Source organism: Kogia breviceps, chromosome 13, assembly GCF_026419965.1.
Source record: "Kogia breviceps isolate mKogBre1 chromosome 13, mKogBre1 haplotype 1, whole genome shotgun sequence".
Classification (NCBI taxonomy): domain Eukaryota; kingdom Metazoa; phylum Chordata; class Mammalia; order Artiodactyla; family Physeteridae; genus Kogia; species Kogia breviceps.
The window spans coordinates 33,339,216-33,356,421 of NC_081322.1; the positions used below are offsets into that span (position 1 = coordinate 33,339,216).

The 17,206-nt window shown below is 40.0% G+C and overlaps 1 protein-coding gene across 1 annotated transcript in view; it reads right to left on the reverse strand.

Annotated features, from left to right (window-relative positions):
• The window catches only part of SIM1 (SIM bHLH transcription factor 1), a 66,446-nt gene that overhangs the window by 18,033 nt on the left and 31,207 nt on the right, over positions 1-17,206 (reverse strand). Inside the window, exon 9 of the mRNA XM_067011209.1 lies at positions 8,236-8,404. Within this exon, the coding sequence (XP_066867310.1) occupies positions 8,236-8,404 (169 nt within the window). The remainder of the gene's footprint in view (positions 1-8,235; positions 8,405-17,206) is intronic.

Genomic DNA, 17,206 nt, shown 5'->3' on the forward strand with positions numbered 1-17,206 from the left:
TCTCCGTTGTTGCAATGGAGATCACAGTGGAGACATGGAGACTAGAAAGCCCACCTCAGGACAGGATGTGGATGGTTCTCTTCCCTAGAAGGTGAGCCAGAGAGTGCTCATTCAAAGTTTTAATCTTGAAAGAGCCTCTAGATTCTACCACATTTAATTTCCCCTCTGCAGGTAGGTGTTTGATTTGTACTGCAAGATTTTGCATTTGTGAAACCATCCTTAGGTTGTTTTTCATGTGTATCTTTTGCCTCTTTACATAGGTTATAAATTCCATAGTAGCAGAATATTTTCCCTACTTGGGGTTTTTATGTCTCTATAGGCAACCAGCTAAGTATCTGCATTTTTTAATGTATTTACTTAGCCATTCATTCATTTCATTAGCATTTAGCGAGTGAATATGTGGAGGACACCATACTAGATGCTGGGGCAAGGTTGGGGGTGGGTAGGAAGTAGACATGGTTAACTACTTTCAAAGATATTATAGTCCAAGAGAGGAGATCTGACATATCTAGAAGGCAGTAGAAGATAGATTATTATAAATGGAGGCACAAAGGAGAAATATAACTCGGTTATATTTCATGAAAGACGCAGCATTCAATCCAGGCCTTAGAAGATAGTCAGAATTTTGAAAAATAGAGGCAATGCAGGCAGAAGTAAATGCATAAGCACAAGCATGGAAGCAGGAAAGGACAAGGTGTTCAGCAAATAGTGAGCAGAGAAGTCTGGCCAGATCAGAGGGTGCAGGTAATTTAGGACCCAACTATAGGTGACCTTGAGTGACAGCTAGGACTGTGGCAAGTCTCCAAACACTGATCAGTGGTCTTTTAAGGTCAATCTGAGAAGCAGGGAAGACTGGAGAGGAAAATTTTCCAAAGTGGAGAGAAAATGAAAATGTGCTGCACTCCTCCAGAGTGAGGGAGCTCCTGGGACACAGGCAAAGGGAGAAGAAGGGTAAATGGGTGAGGGAGGGAAAGCACAGCTAGAGGTAGAGCATGAGTCTGGCCCTTGAGGGGGCATCCAAGGGGTTCAGGGCTTTATTAACTGTCAACCTGCAGCTCACTGCAAACCTTGCAAATTGGAATAAATTTGAACCTGCTGGAAACTCCGCATGGCATGAAGGTCTCTAAGCTTAGAGGCTATTGGTTCTCTCACTGTCAGCCCCCAAATCCCTCCTCCAGTCACTGCTGGAAGGACAGGTGAGCCCCCAACACACACCACCATAGCTACACCACTGCCAACACACGCCTTTATCACATACACACTATGCTGTGTTTCAATTATCCGTTTACATTTTTATCTCCCCCACTGAATCTGTAAGCCTCTGGGGAAAGGGCTGTATACCTAGGTCATCTCATCTCTCCTCTGTTTCTTTATCCACCTATCTTATCAACTTTACCTTGGTGGGCTCATCCATCAATTCATTTACCTACTCACTCAATATGTCCTAAGGGCTTTTGGGTGCCCAAGGCAATCTTGTTATCAAGGGCAACATCTCCTGTCCTCAAGGATCTTAAAGTCCCCATTTACTGTCTCCAAATTTTCTTCCTTTCATCTTATAATTTTTGCAAAGTCTCATTCATGCCACTTTTTTTTCATTTTTTTCTTCTCATTGGTCTTATTCAGTGAAGTCCTGCTGTGTAACATATAAATCTAATGTAACTAAACACAGCCATATGTTTATTTCAATTTGTGAGATTTGTCATCATTGGATTCTCACTATTGGGAATGCGTTTTACACAACACATATCATTATATATCGTATGTTTTAGTAAACACCAATGAAACTGTTGTTTGCGATATCTGCCTCCTTGAATAAACTATTTAGCAAGAAAGTATATCATCTTTTGGTCCTATTTCAAATCCCATATACCTAGTTATCTACCATAAATAGTTACCTTACCTTTACCAATATTTATACTATCGTGCTCCCAAGCAAGGTGAAGGACAAAGAAGTTCCCTGTAATGGCAGGTAGACTGTCCTAGAAACAACCACTTTTGCCCGGCCCCATTGTTATTTCCTTCCATCTCATCACCTATTCTATCCATCACACCTCCTAAAATGTCATCTTTCTCTGCAGACTCCCTTAATCAGACCATTCCTTTACCTTGCACATCCCCTCAGCAAACATGTGTGTGCTTTGTAGCAGACTTCACTGGCCTATTTCAAACAAGACCCCAGGTCCTCCTGAAACCCATGTGGCTGAGTGAAGAGAGAGAAGCAGGGTAGTGGAAGGTAAATTTGGGGGTATAAGGCATCTGATTAGTGGGGGGTCTGCCCCTCCCCCAGTCATGTGCCAAGGGAATGAAAAGGCAGCCGCAGGGGCCTGGAGGTCCCATGACCAACCACATCTTACAATTCCTCTCTAAAATGTTGGTCTTGCCTCCCCAGTGAGACCATGGACATGGTTCCTTATGGGCCCACCTTTAGCATTTTAGTGCACATAATAAATAGTTAACTAAATGGAAGAGTTGGTAAAAACCAAAGTACCAATCTGTAACACAGAGGTCTCACCTTACTGAGTGAAGTGCTTTCTAAAATAATACTTAGAGGATTCCCTGGTGGTGCAGTGGTTGAGAATCCGCCTGCCGATGCAGGGGACACGGGTTCGTGCCCCGGTCCGGGAAGATCCCACATGCCGCGGAGCAGCTAGGCCCGTGAGCCAAGGCCGCTGAGCCTGTGTGTCCGGAGCCTGTGCTCCGCACCGGGAGAGGCCACAACAGTGAGAGGCCCGTGTACACCGCACCCCCCAAAAAAAATAAATAAATAAAATAATACTTAGAGGTTTATTTATGAAGACAATCTATAAAGACCATAAGGGTCCACTTTAATAATCTCTTGATATTTCTATAGAAGAGAAGATATCTGAAGTTTAGACATGGCCAGAAGATATAAACAAGCCTGTAGTGTAACAATTTCAGAGAAGATAACCTCTTTTTTTTTGTTTTTTGCATGATGCATTAAAGTTTTTGTCATTGTTAATGGTCAAGGATTACATGTTTTCATGTAACATATAAAACATGAAATGAAGGACATCTATCCTGGTAGAGATAAAATTACTATGTGTAAGGGAAAACTACACTTGAGAAATTCCTGGTCCTTCTTTAAAAAAGTCAGCATAGCAGCAGTCACTGATGTATTTTTTTGAGGCCAGAAAGAACCTTTGCAGGGAGAGAGTTTCTACCTTCACCAAAAGGAAACCAGATTGCTGGCAGTGAAAATTAAGAGGGTTCTGTGGGATTATTTAAGGTAACAGATGTGAAGTTAAACCTGCAAGTGTTACAGTGTATCTGTAACAAGAGATTAAATATTTTCAGGTTTCAGAAGCATACATGGTTTTATGCATGCACTGTTATTACAGAATTATATAGTGTATTGCTTATTACTGACTAGGGAAAAAGCAAGAGGAGGGCAGGATGATGCAATAAAACCGGAGGGCACGCACTGTCTCTTATAAACGTAACAACTATAAACATGCCAAGAGGAGAAGTTTAAAGGAAACTGGAATCAGGAGGCAATTTATTCATGATTGACATGGCTAAACTATGGCAGGGTAACTTCCAACTGTATTAGAGTAGCCATGACTAGTTCCATAAAAATAGGTGAAAAAGACTCTAGCAATCGCTGCTAACAATTGCTAGAGATAAGATGTGAAAAATGAATTCTATAAGCTCAATATTTCTAATTCAACAGAACTGTGAAAAAAATGAGTTGCTATTTTCATGAATATAAACCCAATAACAATAAAATACAACTGTCATAGTGGTAAGATAGCTCTACAGCAGCACAGTAGCTAGCTGCAGAATCTTTGGACGTTATCTATAATATTTCTTAAAACAATTTTTCCAAAACAATTCTATTTTGACCTCTCTTGTCCCGAGTAATACGTAGAGGTACAAAGGCGATTCAGTCTTTCATTAAGTGACTATAATATAATCAAGTTATTCCGAAGGGCATCTCATACCAGGAGGGGACCTGAAAGTTCATCTACTACTGCAAACAAACTTGGTGGTGGCAGTGCATTACAATTTGTGCATGTCTCACGTCTTCAAATAAGGGTGCCTAGATAATTCCAAAAAGCAATGTTGCTGTTTGCCACGCTTCGAACGTCTGTTAGAAACTTCTAGGTATGCCTAATACATAATAGAGCAAAGAGCCTAATAAATAATATTGATAAAATCATTAAATCACCATTTCATAACTAATGAAAGGCATAAGATGTTACTCTATGAGGTCAATTTTGCTCTGGAAATGGCCTCTTGAAAAATCTGAGGAGAATTTGCATGCTAAAAACATGTAAACATGGACATAACAAAAAATAAAAGATTTTCTCTTTATTTTTGAGAAGAGGCAAAAGCATTTAAAATTAAATACCAGGGACTTCCCTGGTGGCGCAGTGGATAAGACTCCGTGCTCCCAATGCAGGGGGCCCGGGTTTGATCCCTGGTCAGGGAACTGGATCCCACATGCATGCCACAATGAAGAGTTCACATGCCACAACTAAGGAGCTGGCGAGCTGCAACTAAGGAGCTCGCCTGCTGCAACTAAGACTGGGCGCAACCAAATAAATAAATATAAAAATAAAAAACTGTTAAAAATAAATAAATTAATTAATTAAAAATTAAATACCATGCAAAGCTTGACCTTTCAGTGAATAAAAATGTATTTATTATGGGTCTGTTAAAAATATAAAGGGAAATTCAGTGTAAGTGTGTCATTAACTAAAAAATGTAAGCTTTAAAATATAATTTCAAAATAAATCTATAACGATCAAAATACATCTACGATGAGAAGAAGAAGCAGCCAAGGATAAAAATAATTTTATTCATCCTTCCTCTACCATGCTTTTTACTTCAGCTGAGAACTTTAGCCCGGACCTTCCTAGACTCGCATCAAGACTACTAAAACGAGTTTCCCGAGCAGTCTGCCTTGCTTCCGCCACTTAATGCCCTCATTTCCTGTTCAAAACCTTTACTGGTTTTCCACACAGCAAAATCTAAACTCCTTGGCCTAGTAGATATTGGCACTAATCAATGAATGCTTCCAAACCTATAACCCCTTGGCCGTATCCACAGGGACCTACCCTACCCCACTTCACCCACAGGCCCAGTCACACTAACAGTGTGTTCCTGCATCTCTTCAGAATCTTGGTCTTTCTGAAGTGTCCTCTCCTTTCCCTTATGTACATATACCTGAATTCTACCCTCAAAGCCAGGTCAACACCCTCCCCAGTCATCCAGGCTGACACCACTCCTAAAGCCTTTTGTATACATCATCTTCTATATACTCCTTATCCTAGTATATAACTTATCATTCCAACTGTACTGCAACACTTAAGGGCGTTTCTTATGCCATTTCCTTATATTCTAGCACCTTCTACCCAACACCTACCCTCTACCCTCATTCATCACAATGGCCAGTGTAGCATCTTTCTGATGTAGGCACTCAGCTAACATTTACTGAGTCTAAGACACATAAGAGCAATGATGCAAGAAAACTGAAGAATAAGTACTCCTTAATAATATAAGGGTGGGACTTCCCTGGTGGCGCAGTGGTTAAGAATCTGCCTGCCAATGCGGGGGGCACGGGTTCGAACCCTGGTCCGGGAGGATCCCACATGTGGTGGAGCAACTAAGCCCGTGCTCCACAACTACTGAGCCTGCGCTCTAGAGCCTGCAAGCCACAACTACTGAGCCCGTGTGCCACAACTGCTGAAGCCCACGCACCTAGAGCCCATGCTCCACAACAAGAGAAGCCACCGCAATGAGAAGCCCACGCACCGCAATGAAGAGTAGTCCCCGCTCCCCGCAGCTAGAGAAAGTCCGCGTGCAGCAATGAAGACCCAATGCAGCCCCAAAAGATAAATTAATTAAAATAATAATAATAATAATAATTAATAATATAAGGGCAATTTGGACCAAATAAGACTTTTGAGAAGCTAAATTATTTTTTTTCTTTAAAATTTCTGAGGATTTAGAACCCAAGATGGTGGTACTGAGTTGTTTTCTTCCAGTAGAAACAGATGAGTTTGCCCTGGATGTCATGCTTTTCCACTGTGTCCCCAGAGGACCCTCTGCTCACACCAAGACAATTCACTGCAAAGACTGTTCCTTTTTCTGTCTCCACAAGTGACTCCTCGAAAGCAAAGACTGTGTTCCATTTCTGATTTCTACATATTAGTAGCCCACGTACTAGAAACTCAGTCAATGATTGACCTAGCACCATGATTATCTAAAGCAAACATAATTAAAGAATAACCTTTACTAGGCACATAAATGTTAAATGAACTTAATTCATGACTGAGATTTCAAATGAGACATAGGGCCAAAATTCTAAGGATTACATTTATATAAGTATTAATCACAAAAATGAACACAAAAAAGTCAAGAGAAACCCTATGTTGATATATGTGTGTGCATGTGACTGATTTTTATCGATACATTATAGAATATTTCTAGAAGAAACTACCATTTTGGAGAGGGAAAAGGAGGAAACAGTGGGTGATTTTCTACTTTCCACTCTTCTGTATTGCTTTTTTTAAAAACTGTGAAACATGTACAACTTTCAGATTAACTCCTCCCCACATAAACCCAAGGAGCAGTCTAGTGGCAGTCAAAACATTTTTTTTTAATGTGTAGGTAGTCTACAATTAGAGTAAACTAAAGAAATTTTAGACTTAAGAGCTGAGCATGAAAGAAAACATAGGCAATGAGGTTTTGGAAGTCCAGTGGGGAGATTTTGTTTTTGTGGCTTAATTTCTATATAGCAATGGACAAACTCCTTCTTAACTTAGTATTTCCTAATTTAAATTCTCTGTTCATCTAAGTGTCCAGCACTCCTATCCATATAAGGATAGAATTACCCAAAGGAGTAATTGATCCTTCCAAGTACTAAAAAGAGACAGTAAAACTCTTTTCCCAAGGTACAAGATAGTAATAAGAAAAGCTGCTCAGATATTCAATAAAAAGAAGCAACTCCTCCTCCACAGTGACTTGAACTGAAATGAACTTTATAAGTAACGTGCTGTCCTCATAACAGAAGGTGTACATTGAAAAATGTCCAGGCATCACACATCTACTCCCCCTCCTTTTTGTCAGGGTAAAGAAATCTGGTCTCTGTGGCACCAGACCTCAGTCCCTTGGGGCCCATGATCTTCTCACCTTCGCACACCAAGCTGCTAAAATAATCTAGCAAATAGTAGCTTCTCAGTGACCATTAGTTCGATGAATGACATTTCCTCAAGCAGTACCCACTTGTAGAAGTCAACAGAATAATATAGCTCTAATAAGTAAGAAAATAATAGTTTCTGGACCCACTGGTTTGCCATTTTTACTTTAAAAAATATATTTAGAAACATAAATGATAAAGACCACCTTGATGAAATGCCTCCGAATTCAGTTTGGTTTTATACTAGCCCAGGAATCATCTCCTGAGTTACCCTAATGAACTGCAGGAATTTGGATGTGGCACCCTTAAAGGTGGAGGTGGTCACAGGGTATGGAGAGTGGGAAGTCCTCAGTGCTGTCCCACTTCCTTCAGGCCAGGAGAGAGTTGTCTCTACACCTAGACACAGACAAGTTTCTATATCTCAGTGGCTAATGAAGAAAGACATTCTTTTTTTCCTTCTGAGCATCAGGGCTCATCTCTGTACCTTGCAGTGTTTCTGGAAAACCTCCTCTGGGTCTCATCAGCTCACCACCTTGCAAAGATAAGAGGGTTGCATTTTCTACCATTCCTGCCATCTGGAAGACCCTCTTTGTTTCATTCCTCCCCATAAATAGTCCATCTGTGCTCAAATCTCATGGTGAAATGTATCCGTCATCTTTTGCCTCCACCTCTTAATTTATCCTTTGACTTCAGTTCCTGTCCTAAGATTCAATTTTTCTACATCAAGCTCTTGTTTTCCATATTTTTCTATGCTGGCTACTTCTTTCTGGTTAATCAGTGTAGAGGAAACAATTTAGGACCAATCTCCTTGAAATAAAGTTATGGTTCTGACTGCCACTAAGCCTCTCACAACCTTCACATAAAAGCAGTAAACCACAAGATCACTTCAAATTTTTACTAGCACAGTTATTTTAAAGGAAGAAGATATTTTTAGAAAGCTTTCCAGATTTATAGAAGTTTTAAATGTACTAAAGCCAGATAATTAATTCCAAACAGCTTCAATACTTCCTCTACTGTGAGACCAAACCAAGTCACAAAAACAGGAAGTTGCCAAATAGCCATGCACGTACCTGAGGGTATGGGGAAGTCCTGGACTTTGACTTTGAGCTGGAAAGCCTGGACTTGCCTCCCTTTCTGCTGTCAGTCATGGCAGGAGTGGAGCTGCCTGCATAGGAGAAGGCTGGTTTGGAGGCTGAGATCTGATCCAGGGAGAGCTGCAGCCCTTTGTATTCCGTGTCTCTGCAGGGTGGAAAGACACAGCCCTTAATCGGCCACCACAGGAAATGGATACACATGTTCTCTTACCAGAAATGACAGCCATTCATATTCAAAAAGGAAGCAAGAAAAAGTTAGCCATGTAACTGGTTTCCACAAACACCTTGATTATTTTAGAAGTGCCTAACATTTAACTAATGCCTGTGAGTGTAGCTGCCCCAGGTACCACAGCTAAATTATATGATATGCTCATGAAGATGTCTTGATTTAAAAAATCATTTTTCATTATTTTTATATAAGTAGAAAATAAATCTATAATTCAAATTCGCTGAGCTTTTGTGTCCTCACTGGTAAGATATGGATTATAAAATCTACTCTAAAAATTTTCTATGTGGGGTGAGCGCCATAGACAATTGACCATCTGATGCTATCTGATTACTGACAAGAAGAATGTCTTCTATCAGCTGCTCCTAGATCAATCATTCTGGGTAAACATTCCAAATATTCATATGGCTAGCAAACTAGTGTATATAGCTTATTAGTTAAAAATCCCTTTCGGGACTTCCCTGGTGGCGCAGTGGTTAAGAATCCGCCTGCCAATGCAGGGGACATGGGCTTGAGCCCTGGTCCAGGAAGATCCCACATGCCACAGAGTAACTAAGCCTGTGTGCCCCAACTACTGAGCCTGCGCTGTAGAGCCCGCAAACCACAACTACCTGAGCCCACGTGCCACAACTACTGAAGCCCGCGCTCGCCTAGAGCCCGTGCTCGCAACAAGAGAAGCCACCACCACGAGAAGCCCACGCACCACAATGAAGAGTAGCCCTCGCTCGCTGCAACTAGAGAAAGCCCATGCGCAGCAATGAAGACGCAACGTAGCCAAAAATAAATAAACAAATTAATTAATTAAATTATATATTTTTTAAAAATCCCTTTCTAACCTATTCAGTTACCTTAGGGTGTACTTTCCCACCAGTTCTTTTTACTCCTTCATTCAGTTAATATTTATTAGGCTCCTAATATATACCAGACTTTGTGCTATATGGAGATGAAAGGATAAATAAGGCAGAGTCCCTGCCCTTGTACAGATTACAATCTATTGGGGAGAAGAAATAATAAACAAATAAACATAATAACTGCAGACTGTGATATGACCGGGATAAAGAGTGTATCTCAGAAAGTTCATTACAAAGGTATTGCTGGGGAATTGAGGGACTACAGATTACAGCCTGGCCCTGACGCCAGCTACCACCTCAGCCTGCTTCCAGGCAGCGGGGAGCCTCAGCTCACTCCTCACCCCTTCCCACCAGCAACCAGACTAAAATGTTTCAGAGTCTTCTTTATGAGGACTCGTGGGAGCATTTTCTCTCAGGTTCCAGAAGTAGCTGAGCAGCTCCTGAGTAATTGATTTCTTTTTATCTCACAAGCACTGTGAATCATATCATTCATCATGTTTCCCTCTTTGCAATGAAGTCAAAAAGCCCTGAGCCCAAGTCTGATGTGTCACGACCTCTAGCAAGTATACACGTCCTCAGGTCAGGCATTTTGGGCAACAAACTCCATGGCTTCCTTTATTTTTTTCTTATCTTATTTTTCCTTTCTCTAATGGGTTCACCTTTTTAAACATTTTCCGTGCATTTTCAGTGCTCTTCAGATTAAGATAGCTATATTCAGTGTAACAAATTGATAAAATTATATATGTAAAAGTGACTGGCAGATGTCCATGTTTCAGCGAATACTCATTAACCTTTTTTTCCTTTTCCCTACCTCTTCTTCTACAGAGAGAACGGCAAAAGCAAAAGTATAATTCAGGCAAGGAGTTCCTCCTCAGTGACCAGGAATAGAAACCAGCTAAAACAGGTCCAATAATATCACTGCAACTAACTGGAGTGTAGTGATAGATGTCATAAAATTGCAATGGCTTCTTATCAAACAGTCCATCTACTCAGTGAAAGTAAAAAAAAAAAAAAATTCTCCTATGTGAGTAAGAAAAATTTAGAAAGTAGGGACTTCCTTGGTGGTCCAGTGGTTAAGACTCCGCACTCTATGACAGGGGGTATGGGTTTGATCCGTGGTCAGGGAACTAAAATCCCACGTGTCATGCGGACAAAAAAAAAAAAAAAATTTAGAAGGTAGACATGGGAACTGTCTCCTGGGCTTGGGGAGTCTGATCACATCACTGGTTTGCTATACACTCTAAGCTCTAATCGACTCCCAAGACAACACATGGCACAGGCTCTGAGCATTCCCTGGTCAGAACCTCAATGCCTGCCAAAATGTGGTGCCCACCTATTTTTCTGACAATATCTCAGAATTTTCCTTCATTAGCCCCTCATTTCATACAGAATAGTTCTCCCCAAACTGCCCTTACACTTTCCTGATTTTCTCTCTGCTCCAACACATACTTATAAAACCCCTCTTACAAAGAACTATCTTAGATGCCACTCGCCTCTAGGAAGCCCTTCCCAGCTGCTAAGCCCATCCAGTATGGGCTTCAGTATGTGTTTACTAAGCATCTTTGTGGTGGCCATGGGGACACAGCAATGAATAGAAAGACTAAGTCACTACCCTCATGACCAAGGCACCAGGGCCATTTCCTGAGGGAAGTGGGAAAGAACCAGAAGCTTATCTCTTTCCTCCTCTAATCTTATTCTTCAAGAGATTATGTCTTATCTTTCCCAAATGGATTCTAAGTTTCTAGAAGATTAGAGTCAAGACCTAGTCTGTCTGTTCCAATGGCATTTTGCACAATAGTTCACATAGATGGAAGAGGAAGAAGGTAAGGATGCAACTAAAAAAGGACTGTTTTCTTCAATGACTACTAATAACTTGGAACCCAACAGCCTTTCTCTGGGGAAAAAATTCCCTGTGGGCTGTGAGTTCCCAGACCCACCTGGCCCTGAGATCACATGGATGTGACAGTGAGCAAGCTAGGCTCTGATAGGAGGTGGAGCCCCTATCCTTGACCATCTTCTGTGTCAAATGTACTTCTGTCTGCTGGGCAGCAGAGTATCCATCCGGACTAAGACTGACAGCAAAAATCATGCACCCCTGAAAACTGGCCAAATCAGTTTTGTCAACTCATTCTTTATTTTGTTTGTTTTTTTTGCGGTACGCGGGCCTCTCACTGTTGTGGCCTCTCCTGTTGCAGAGCACAGTCTCCAGACGCACAGGCTCAGTGGCCATGGCTCACGGGCCCAGCCGCTTTGCGGTATGTGGGATCTTCCCGGACCGGGGCACAAACCCGTGTCCCCTGCATCGGCAGGCGGATTCTCAACCACTGCGCCACCAGGGAAGCCCCATGTCAACTCATTCTTAATGCAACATTTCAGCACAGAGACTTCATGGGTACAAGCAGAGAGTAAACAAGGATTCACTTTTCTCTTGCACACTATCAGACCCCAGAGTGTGCATCTCAACGAATGAAAAAGTCTCTCCAAAATTTTTGCATAGTTTCCAATGAAGAAAATACTCCAAATTAAATAGGCTTAAATAAAATTTGAAAGCCAGTAAATGCTTTTAAATTCTACATATACACATGAAAAAGCTAATAAATACAAAAAGAGTTATACTTTGGATACACCAATTAAAATATTAATGTTCTGGTGCACCAGAAAATACAAATACAAAACCGCCAAAATTAAGCAGAAGATCGTGAAGTCAGGTAAATCACAGTTTGAGCCTCTTACTGTGTGACAACCTGTCTAGAGTTTAATTTCCTCTTTAAAATGCACAGGGATGTGCTGACGTTCAGATGAAATATGTGGAAAGCTTATAGCACAGTACCTAGAACATAGTAAATGCTCAATAAATAGTATTATTTCTTCACTTCCACCCTTGATGGCACTTTTTGGCACCTGATTTCCCCAAAGCGATAGTTTCACTTTGGTAGCAACTGTAATACATTTCATTACAAACACTTCCCTATGCTGTATTTCTTTCCTTTCTATCCCAAACTCATTTTCGTTTGCTCTGTTCCTTTTTAGCTTCTAAACTCTGTTGTAGTGTGGCCAACATATTTATTAAGTTCATTAAGTTCTTTATTGCTAAGTCAGCAAATGAAGACCATAGAGCAAGACAGACCTGGCATTCGGAGAGGAGCTCGGCCTTCCTGTTTCTCTGTTCGAGACTCTAACAGCTCAAAAGATGTGTTAGGATGAAAAGCACAATAAAAAAAATACTCACTTAAAGACATTTCAAGTATGGTTGATGTACTGCCAAGAGCAACTCTGCATGGCAGATTCACTGAGAACAAAGCATTTGTTTTACTTTTAGAATTCTATTAAATTGAGTATTTCATTTGTATAGATTAAAGGTCTAGATGCTGATGGGAATCACATTACTGAGTTCCATTTCCCTCCTCCAAACTCAGACACAAAGAAGATTCTGGCTCTACCTCTCCCCCTTCCCCTACTGAGGTGTATTCTAGTATACACACACACACCCTCAAAGTTAGGTGTATGCCTAGTAAAGCCGTTCAGTGCTTCCCTGTGGAGTGGGACAAAATAAAATATGTGGGTGCACAGAACTTAGACTCTGAAATGAGTATGGTGAGGAGCTTGACTTAGCTGACTTTAATAAAGGAAGGACTCAGCCCTGCTCAAGCTTTCTTGAGAAGTACCTCATAGACCATGTTAAGGACCCCATAGGTAACCCTCTCAAGGGCAGCTCATGCTGTTCTCCCAGATATGATTGGCATATTGAAAGAGGAACTGTGACATACGCCATTTGGCATATTTTTCAATTTACTTTTTTTTTTTGCTCTCTTTTTAATGACTTGCACCAGCGCCACAGACATCCTCGGGTACCTAGGCTCTGAAAGCAATATGAAACGGGTAATTTGCAATCACTAGGACTTGCAGTTTGTCAATCTCACCCACATTTACACAAACGAAAGTAATCCTCTTATTCCATTATGGACAGTCAGAAATCATTCAATTTGCAGAATTAACCATCTGAATCTACTCTAAACTTTATAATAGTCATGTACATATTTGGAATTACTCAAATTCCAATGGAATAAAAGGGGCTATTTTTGCATCATTGGCCTTCTTAGCCTTTCCTTAAGCAATATTCCACGACCACTCACAAGGTAAATGCCAAATTGCAATATGGGAAGCTCACTGTGATGCCCTTGCAAAGCAAATGAAAGGTGTCTTCGCTGCTGAAAGGTACTGTCAGCTTCAGAGAAATGCATCAATATTATGTCTATCATTTCGACTGGGAGACTGGCATCCGTGACGCCAACAGCAGCACCAACATATGTACGACCTTCAAGGGAGCTGGAATGAGTATACAGAGAAGTAATCAACAGTAATTGATCAGCTCATGCTGAGTCAAGATTCTTTGCAAGAATTTCCCTTTTCTGCTTTTGTTTCCACTGAATTTTTGTTTCTGTCATGTCAGTTTTGGAGCTGGAGGTTCTGGAGTTTGTTGACTTTATGTTATGTGGCAATTCGTAAAAGATGTTGCCAGATTTCCCAATTGAGCTTTTTTTGTTGTTTTTTAATGGCTGAAGGTGATCATATTACCGAGGAAAAACGTGGAAACAAAGACATACAATTGATTTGGCTCCAAAGGCGCTGACTGAAATAAGAAAAGGATTGCATTAAACGGTGATCGGATTAAGTAGGAATGACTGTGCCTTATACTAAACTTTTTAATTGGATTCTAGAGTCACTGTTACACGAAGTGCATGACCTTCTTTATATTCTGGCAGAGTTACTGCCTGGCCACTGGGTAAACCTCTGCAGCAGAGAGACCTACTTTCTGTTTCATTTTCAGGCTCCCACAGAGCCCAGCAGAGATAGCTGATAAGGAGGATTCCATACTGTGAGGGGCTCACAGACTTAGACAATCTGCTGGGAAATTAGGCTAAGGCACCCTTGGAAATGTAATAGTCTCATACTAATAAGTGGATTTGTGTTTGCTCCTTGTGGTTTTCTCCATTTGATTTGGTGATTTTAGTAGTTCCCCCAAAGTCTTGGGTTTTACATAAACATCGCCTAGAAACCTCTTTCTCCTCCATTTTGTAGGTTTCATCCAACATGCTATGGAGTGGATGGCCTCACAAGGGTAAGGGATGACTTACCCTTCTCGTATGTGAGAGTAAGTATTACATGATAGTGAATGAGGTTTGCTATCACATTGTGATTTCAAGAAGGAAAGACAGGGATGTAAACAAACAACCACCAAAAAGTAAGTCAAAAACTATAATGTAAGATATGGCAAGACCAACCATCCTCACAACAGGGATAGTGTAACACCTTCAGACAAACCCAGGACCCAAGTTGAAATACAGTTAAACCCAGACCTGTCACCGTATTGCATCTGACTTTGTTTCCTTCTCCCCATCGGCCACAGTGATCTCTCTCTGCTCCCTCCTCTGAGGTCCTCTAGCAGTCACTGTCCCACCGCTCATTTGGCACTTGTAAATCTGTCTCACAGTGAATGGCATATCTTAAATTCCTTCTCTTCTAATAGTCTCTGTTTACTGTCTAGCACAAATATCTTACAGAGAACAGACACTCACTTGCAAGTGATTAACAAAATAATTCTCATTGCAATAAACTGTTAATCTACTCCAATCCGAATGACCAAAAATTCAAAAAACTGGCAAACTTTTCTACATAAATAAGAAAGAAATATCTGCTAAGTAAGCAAGTTTATGTGAGGGATTCTTAAATTCCCAGATTATAATTAATAATGATCATTCTGAAATTCTGTGAGATCTTAAGTCAAAGAAACAAATCATATGCTACCGTTTTAGTGGTATGTGTATCAATTAAATGCACTTTTTTTAATCAATATAATTCAGGCATGGCATATGTGATATTTAGGCAAACTAGAATACTAAATTAATTTCATCCTCAACCATGTCTTTGGAACCATTACAGGTTGTAATGAAGGGGTGAGTAGGAATAGTGCTTTAAACATCCAGAGAAACACTTCTAAAAATCACTAATGAATACAATATCTCTGCAATAGAAAAATATGAAAAGGATGTAAGCAGTGCACAAATTGCTGAGAAATAATTTTTTAAAGGTTTTGCCTCACTACTACTAACCTGTGTGAATTAAGGCAGCTCCCAGATGTCATTCTTGCCTTTCAAATTGGCAAAGATTTTTTAAATGACAATAAATCTCAATGAAGGCAAGGTGAAATAAATGGGTATTTCTATACACTACTGGTAAGACAGTGAACTAGCAATGTTTATCAAGAGTCTTAGGAGTGTTCATACCTTAAATCCAGTAATTCTACCTCTAGGAATATATTTTATGAAAATAATCAGAGATGAGTATCAAAAGTCTATATACAAGGGTGTTTATCAGCATAATTTCTTGTATTTAATTATAAATAAACAAATAGGAAGAACCAACAATAGAAGCATTACTTAATTATGGCCTACTAAAGTGATAAAAATTATGCAGTCATTCATTTTTTTTACTCTAACAATGTGAAAAATACTATTGACAATGTGAAAAATTTTCTCTTTTTAAATCAGTATGTACTATATAGGCATGTACCATAGTGGGAGGCAAAAAACTAAAATATTAACAGAGGAGATCTGGAAAATAAATTAACAATGTTCTTTATGTTCTCTTTATACCATTCCACATTATCTTAGTTTTTTCTATAAGAAACATGTATGACTTTTATAATCAAAAAAAAATTTATTGAAAAAGAAACACTAATTGAGGCAAATTTTAGGCACTCCTACCTCATTGTGAAAAGGTTCCCCAATTTCTTTTCCTTATATATCCAGGGTTTCTTCTTTGTGAATGTTAAATTACAAAAGAGAGAAAGCACTACTAAACTTCTTTTCCCATAGGTTCAACTTCTCATGCACACCATTTATAATTTTTAAATGTCCAAATGACCTTATGCTCTCTTGGTGCCTGTACATTTCACTTACTTTCTGATCTATTTTCCACCCTTCCTACCTTACAGAATTATCTGTCTCTGAAGGCTTTCAAGTGAACTATAGGACTTTATGTTTCCTTCTTTGGAGACTATAACTTAAAATATTACTTATAACTGAAAAAAAGAAAGTTTTGCCACGGAGCGTCTTAAAACAATTTAGTTTCATGTGAGTTATAGATGACATATTTGTCATTGTTTAAATGGCATAAACCCTACTTTGGGGCCACATTTCTTGTTCTGAGGAACTTAATTTTTTACGTTCAGGATTCATTCTATATCTAGCTACTAAAGTTTTAGGTATGTTTGTGAATCTTCCTGGTCTAAGTTCCAAATCCTATTGATCTTATAGCTGTGCTATCTCTTATTTTCTTGAGGTGGACTTTAATCGAGGGCTTTCCTGGTGATGCAGTGGTTGAGAGTCTGCCTGCCATGCAGGGGACACGGGTTTGAGCCCCGGTCCGGGAAGACCCCACATGCCACGGAGCAACTAGGCCCATGAGCCACAACTACTGAGCCTGCGCATCTGGAGCCTGTGCTCTGCAACAGGAGAGGCCACGACAGTGAGAGGCCCACGCACCGCGATGAAGAGGGGCCCCCGCTCGCCGCAACTAGAGAAAGCCCTCGCACAGAAACGAAGACCCAACACAGCCAAAAATAAATAAATAAATTTATTTTTTAAAAAAAAGTTAGATTCGAATAAATTAAATGCAAAATGTGCTGCCTCTTTCATCAAAGGTGTAAATTAAAAATGGTCGGTCTCCTTTCCCAGGAGAATCCCTAATTTTAGCCCACTTCTGGAGGGGAAAAAAAAAGCCAAATATAAAGAAAGAAAAAAATGATATTAATATCAACCAAGTTTTTGTTACATTTAAAAGTTTTCACAAATAGAAAATAAAATGCACA